The 7,165-nt window shown below is 58.4% G+C and overlaps 1 protein-coding gene across 1 annotated transcript; it reads left to right on the forward strand.

The window, feature by feature from the left end:
* The first annotated feature begins 604 nt into the window (after window positions 1-604).
* On the forward strand, window positions 605-6,759 carry KAZALD1 (Kazal type serine peptidase inhibitor domain 1). Its single transcript, XM_065067201.1, has 5 exons — window positions 605-743; window positions 2,244-2,844; window positions 4,075-4,235; window positions 5,549-5,696; window positions 5,911-6,759. Exons 2-5 carry the CDS (start codon window positions 2,343-2,345, stop codon window positions 5,994-5,996), a joined length of 897 nt encoding a protein of 298 aa, XP_064923273.1. The 5' UTR covers window positions 605-743; window positions 2,244-2,342; the 3' UTR covers window positions 5,997-6,759.
* The last annotated feature ends 406 nt before the right edge of the window (window positions 6,760-7,165 follow it).

The following is a 7,165-nucleotide window of genomic DNA, read 5'->3' on the forward strand; positions in this document are numbered from 1 at the left end:
ATGCAAATGCACAGCGTGTTTGTGCTGCAAAGGCATCATGGGTCCCCTGCTCCTCTGACTCAGGGAAACAGAGGCAGAGAGCACTGAGGCAGCTTTCTGGGGGGCTCTGGAGCCCCAGTCCTGTGCACATGGGTTTTGCATTGCCATGGCATGGAGCAGTCCCACCACTGCTCCTGATGGCTCTGCTCCAGCCAAGATAATGCCATTACTTGTACCACAGTACTTCCTTCGTACCTGGTTTCCAGGGTAGGGTGAGTGTGGACATCCCCTGAGAATTATCCCTCCGTTTAATTACAGTGTTTCAGCCTGTGTGTCCCACCTGAACTACCGGTTAAAAGATGGTTTTGCCTGCTTCCCTGGCTGTGCCTTCCCCTGGCCTGGGGCGGTCTCTGCCCCCAGCCCGGTCTCCTTCTCCATGAATGGAGCTGAGCATGAGCCCAGGTCTCAGTACATGGCTTGGGGTGACCCCAGTGTTGGGGTTCAGCAGGAGGTGCCGGTGTTGGGGGACCAGAGCAACAGAGCCCCGGGGCCAGGATACAGGGGTGCAGTGGGTGGCAGGACCCCGGCAGAGAAGGGGTGCGGGCCAGCCCGGGTCCCAGTCCAGGGCTGGGCCGTGGGCCCGGAGAGGGGCGGGAGGACTCACGTTTCGCTGACATCACGGCGGGTGCCGGAGCAGCCGGGGGCCACCAGCCCCGTCGCCACGGCCGCTGCGCACCCGCCGCTCCCCGGCACCGGCACCTCCGGTAAGTGGTGACTTGAGGCGGGGTGGCTCCCGGGGGACCCCAGGGGACACGGTGCTCCTTCCCAGCATTCAGCCAGGACCCCCAGCACCTGCACCCAGGACCTGGGGAGCCAGACACCAACTTTGCAGCCCGGGGTAGGGAGGGCTGGGGGCGTCTCCGGCACCGAGACCCCCTGCCTCTTTCCATCTGCTGTAGCCGGGGGTCCCCCAGGCCCCGGGGGGCTCGGTGCTCTCTGGTAAACAGGCCAAAGCTTCGCAGATTGTTATACGGGGCGGGGAGGTTTATGTGTATGTAACCTTGCAAACCCACCGACCTAGCCATCCCAATCACCCCCGCTCTGGGTTCCGTTAGCCCCGGAGGGTAGGTGCAGCTGTGCGGGGGCTGCAGCCTGCCCTTCGGTGCTTTTCCCATCAGGAGGGAAGGGGACAGCCCGGTCACCTGGGTCCTCTCCCCTGCCCAGGAGCAGGGGACACTAATTTCACTCCATCTCAGGGAAGGCAACCGGAATTTAATGGGGGGCAGGGGATGTTTGCAAAGGGGTTTCGTTCATTATCACCCCCTCTGGGGATGGGTTCCAAAACCCTTCATGGCCCCCTGACAGAGGATGGGAAGCCCAGGAGCGGATCAGCTGATCTGCTTACCCAGAATGGGTTATGCAGGCTTGGGATTTGGGGACAGGGACCCTGCTGTGCTGGTAGAGGCTTATCACACTGGGCCTGCTGTCAGCCCACTGACTATCCATTTGTGCACTGAGTTGCCCTGTGCTCTGCCTGTTGCCTACGTGACCATCGAAGGGGGTCACAAAGCTCTCCTGGGGGAATGTTTTTGCTCCTGGTCAGGCGGGTGGTGCCAAAGAGAGGGGTTATGGTGCAGGGAGAGGACAAGGACAAAAGCTAGTCATGACCCAGAGCATCCTCCTGGCTTGGCTCCTCTCGGCTGGCTGTCTCCAGCACAGAAAGAGCCACTTGTCTGCAGGATCAGCTGCTCCACTGCACTTGGCTGGACGGTGAGGGAGGAAAAAAGGGCTCGTGACTCTTGCAAAGAAATGGGGAAAGGAAGAGGGTACCTGGCTTGAAAGTGGCTTCCTGAGAGGAGACAAGGAGCAGGCTAAAAACCAGCCAAGCTGTGACGGTGCAGTGCAGCCTGTCCAGCTGCCTGCCATCCCTGTGGCTCCCCAGGCCATGGTGGGGTCAGTGCAGGTTGAGCTCTGCCTGCTGGGCTGCCAGGGAAGAAGGGTGGAATCTGGTGAGTCTGGGGTCAGCAGCCCTGTCCCACCAGAAGTTGCTCAGCATCATGGAGTGGGAGCTGGTTGAGGAGCCTGGCAGGAGTTGGGGACCCCCAGGGTGGATAGGACATGGCTGCAGGGCTAGGGGTGAGAGAGGCTGGGATCAACCCTCCCCTGCGCATCATGCAGTGGTGCTGCTCAGGGCAAGTCAGCCAGGAGCCAGAGGGGTGAGAAACACTCCCTGCACTGGTAACACACATCCTTTCTCCTCACAGGCCAGGATGGCTCCTCGGATGTAGCCAATGGGGCCAGAGCAGTGCTGGAGATCCCTGTCCAAGTGATGGTTGGACTAAGATAGAGGAGCTGTTGCGAGGATGTCTGAAGCCAAGACTCTGATCTCCTCTTGCCTCCTGTTTTCCTTGCTCTCTTTGCACTGGGCTTTGCTCCAGCCGGGCCAGGCTTTTCCCAGCACCTCTGACTACCTTCAGCGGGGCTGGCAGCGCTTGCTGGAGGAAGGGGAGGGCTGTGCTGAGTGCCGGCCGGAGGAGTGCCCAGTGCCTCGCGGGTGCCTGGCTGGCACAGTACGGGATGCCTGTGACTGCTGCTGGGAGTGTGCCAACCTGGAGGGACAGATCTGCGACCTGGACAACACCAACCACTTCTATGGCAAGTGTGGGGAACACCTGGAGTGCCGACTGGATACTGGGGACCTGCGGCACGGAGAGGTACCTGAGCCTCAGTGTGCCTGCCTCTCCAGCCTGGCCCTCTGTGGCTCCGATGGCAAAACCTATGCCCAGATCTGCAGGTTCCTGGAAGCTGCCCATGCCCACCCCGACGCCAACCTCACCGTGGCCCACGAGGGTCCCTGCGAGTCAGGTAATGCCCCAGGAATGGCTGTGCAGGCAGTGGGGTGGAGGCTTGTGCATCTTGGGAAGGAACAAGGAAGGGAGTCTGGTTTAAATGTTTCACCTGGCAGCAAATCCACAGCATCTGCAGGGACATAGCAGCACCAGGGGCTGGGTACAGGGTATCCAGCCTCCGGGGTCCCTCTCCCCCAGTCCCCCTGGCTCTGCTGCACTGGGGCAGCCCCTGCAGATCCCATGCCTGGAGAGGTCTGGGAGCAGCTTTGCCAAGTGGGATTGGGGTTTATGGGAAGCAGCAAATCCTGCTGGAGCAGATGGGGGAGTTCCAGGGAGTTGTTAGCAAATTCTTGGCGGCGGCTCTGGGTTCATGCTGGCCCAGAGCTCCCAAGAAATAAGTCTGCCTCCTGCAAATGGAAACGTGGGGTAGTTTGACTTGGCTGCATGATTTCCATCTCTGTTTAAAAGCCAGCAAGAGGCTGGGGGGCAGGCAGTGGTGGGGAGGCAGTGCCCCAGCCTGCCCAGTCCACACAGGTTGCCCAGTGTTGTCACCACAGCCCAAGGGGCATCAAGGTTGACTTTATTTTCTGTACATCAACATGTCCTTGAGATTTTTCTCCCAGGTATATTTGGAGGTGGAGTCCTTTCCTCAACCTCTTTCTTATGCTTTGGGTCAGATCCTGGGGCAGGTGTCAGTAGGAAGGCTGGTCCTCACTCCATCTCTCCAGGAAGGAATGTGGGACCTGGAGATATTTGCTCTGTACAGAAACCAGGGACCTGCTGTCTTCCACTGGCCTGAGCCCTGTGCTAGACCCTCATTCAGCTAGAACCTCATCTACTTCATCCATCCCCACCAGCTGGATTAGTGTTCTTTGGTTTTTGCCCTGCAGGAGACATGTGCCCCAATTGCACAGGAGAGTTTTGCTTTGCAATATTGCTGTTATAGAACTGTTCCTGCTGCCCGTGTGTCCCTGAGATTTACTGCACAGGTGGGGAAAGCAAGGCCAGGAGGGATAGCAACTCCCTATGGGCTGGGGAGGGAGCCCCAAACCCAGCTGCGAGGAGGGACTGTGTCCTGGGTCAAGGTGAGGGTGTGCTATGAGTGGGAAAGGAGAAGGTCAGGGGGAAGGGTCCCAGCATCTCTGTGTGAGCCAAATGCTGCCACCCAGCCCAGGAGAGCACACGGGACCTGCCAAAGGCGGAACCTTGTCTGAGCCCACCCTGCTCTCCTGTCCCCCCTCCCCAGAGCCCCAGATCACCTCTCCTCCCTATGACACATGGAACATCACCGGGCAGGACGTAATCTTTGGCTGCGAGGTCTTTGCCTACCCCATGGCATCCATCGAGTGGAGGAAGGATGGCACAGAGATGCTACTGCCTGGAGATGACCCCCACATTTCTGTCCAGGTGAGTGGTGTGTCTAGGGCATTGGACATGGCCCTAGGATGACCCAGCCCTTCCCAGAGCTTGTGGGGAACAAGACCTGAGTGTCGCCATCTTCTGGGAGTGGCCAAGCTTGGGTGCCTGGAGACAATAAGGCGTGATTGGAGTCTGCACACCACGAGGACTGGCTGAGCAAGGCCTGGTGTCTCGGTGGTAGGAGCCATCAGCATATCTCTCTTTGGCAATTTTCTCTAGTGGTTTTTGAACTTACTAATATTTTTGGGAACATGCAGAGGCCATCAGCAGGCAGATCCCCACCTCCCTGCCTTTTGCTTGCTCTGCCTGCTGGCTTCACTTGCAGCAGGGCTGCAGAAGACCTCCTGAGGCCCCTTCCAGCCTGGGTTATCCTCTGCTCCCACCAGGAGATGCAGGCACTCCCTGCCCTTTACTGACCACCACTCCAAGCAGGGTTCCCCTCCCAGGGCTGGCACAACCAGAGGTCAGCATCCTGCCCATGGCCAGCCCCAAAATAGCCCCCAGTCTGGCGTACCCAGCTATTAGAGGGTGTGGGCTGAGGCACAGGGACCATGCACCACAGCCAGGCACTGGCAGGGAGGAAACCGTGGTGGGATGGATGGGGACCAAGCAATATTTCAGGGTGACAGGCTAGTCTCCTTCCACATTTCTGACCTTCACATTGCCCCATACCCTGTCACAGGGTCTGGCCAGGGACCTTCACCCCAAGCAGGGCTACCCAGCCTGCCTGGAGTACACTTGACTGTCCTCCACCCCCAGCCACCGCACCATAATAGCAGCCTGCAAACACAGCTGCAGCCCAGCTGGGTCAGGAGAAGGTTATTTCTTGCTGGGGACAAACAGAAAATAGCATGTTTGGTGGCAGAGTAGTCCTGGGACCTCACTGCCTGTCAAAACAGGGGACTTGGTTTCCTCTGAGCCCTCCCAGGCTGGCTGTGTCCATGACACAGGTACCTCCTTGCTTCTGCCACCCTGCAAAGCAACGACCCCAGTATCCTTCTGCTGTTTGGGACCATGGTGGCACTGGGGGCACAACTGGGAGCCTGGGGCATATCTGCAGGGTCCTGCTGAAAGCAGGGCTCCCAGGCCTCCCCAGGGGCAAGAAGATTCCCATTCCCCCAACCTCCCCTGGGTAGTGGGAAAAAGGGGGACCTGCATCCAGGGGATCTGTACCTGTCCCCAGAGTGATACTTAGGCAGGGGGCAAAGAGTTTCCCTGGGCTTGTATCCCCCTTCCCATCCATCCCAGCCCCACTTGGGCTTTTCTGGCCCCAAGTATAACCAAAGTCTCCCCCCTTGTAGTTCAGAGGTGGCCCCCAGAAATACGAAGTGACAGGCTGGCTCCAGATCCAGGATGTGCGGGTAACAGACGAAGGCACCTACCGCTGCTTTGCCAGGAACAGGGTTGGAGAGGTGATGGCATTAGCCAGCCTGACTGTCTTCACACCAGGTGAGTGCCACATCCTTGTCCACATGTACTCGTGGGGACAAGGGAGGGAATGTTTGGCCAGAGTGCACTGGTATGGTGGGAGCTGCTGGCACATAGGGCTGCGCTGGGGATGCCCCAGCAAGCTGCTATGCATGGTTTGGCTTTGGTCTTGGTGGGGAAGGGGGCAGGCACCAAGCGGTGGCAATGTCACATCATCCTTGTGCTGCCATTTCAGACCAGCTCAACATGACGGGCTTTTCCCTGCCGAAGCCCCGCACGACGCCCGAGGACTATGGAGAAAGTGAGGAGGACTATTACTAGCCCAGAGATGGGATGTTCAGCCGCGGAGATCACCTTGCCCATGGTGGCCGTTCCCAGGGGTCAGGGACATCTCCTGAACACCAACCCCCAGCCCAAAACTCCTTCTCTAAACAGCGTTGGCACAGCAGCCTCTTTTTTGGGGTGGGGGACAGGGTGATGCATCCCTTTGCTGGGGCTGCTCAGGGAGGGGACACTGGCTAGTTAGTGGCACAGGGCTGGGACTGACAGTGTCTCTACCTGGGGCAGGGTGGGTCTGTCCTTCAGCAGGGATGCAGTGGCAGATAGGACACTGTGGGGACGGCCATGCTGTATGTGACATGGACTGGGTTCTGGGGGTGCAGGCAGCCTCACTGGGAAAGGGAAGCCAGGACAGGGGGATCCCTGCCCTGGGTGAAGCATTTTGGGGAAGCTGGCATCAAGGGCTGGGACCTGGCCATGACACTCAGTGTGTCCTCCCCCAGGGCCAACCTGTGGTCCCGAGGGCAGAGACAGCCAGGCTTGTCCCCAGGAGCTGTGGAACTTGCTGCGGAAACATCCTTCTGGTTTGTTTTTAACCAGAAAAGTAGTGATTTGAGGAACGCAGACACTTGTGGTTTTCAGTGCTATTTTTGCTTCCCTGGACAATGTTGGCCCAATTACCCTTGTGGTCAGAAACACTTTGGCCTTTTTCAGAGGATTTTATGCTTTCCCTACCAAGCAGCTATTTACTTTGCCATTTCAGTTAATGCTAGTTAAAATATACATCTAGGTCAAAGCTGACACAGACCAGGTGACTGTTCTCTATCTGCAAGGATTATTGTGGGGGTGAGGGAGGGTGCAAACACTGTGGATGCTCCCTTGTCTGTGGTGGAAGTGCTTGAGTTGAGGAGCCCTCCTGCCCATCCTGGTGTTTGCAGCTGGTTCTGGTGTGGGTCCTGTCCCTCTCACCCCACGTGGGGATGGGTGTCACCAGCAGACCATCCCTTGTGCAATGGGGTTACACTAGGCTGGCTCTTTGCACCCCTGTCACTTCGAGTCCCATCCCACCTCTGCCCATCATCATCCCAGGGTCCCTCTGAGGGAGCAAAGCAGTTCCGTGTGTGTCTGAGGAAGGACAGAGAGGCTCCCATTTCCACTGGGAATGCTCCGTTTTTAAAGAAAACCCACCTGCCTCCCAGCGCTGGTGATTT

This window comes from Columba livia, chromosome 6, assembly GCF_036013475.1.
Source record: "Columba livia isolate bColLiv1 breed racing homer chromosome 6, bColLiv1.pat.W.v2, whole genome shotgun sequence".
Classification (NCBI taxonomy): domain Eukaryota; kingdom Metazoa; phylum Chordata; class Aves; order Columbiformes; family Columbidae; genus Columba; species Columba livia.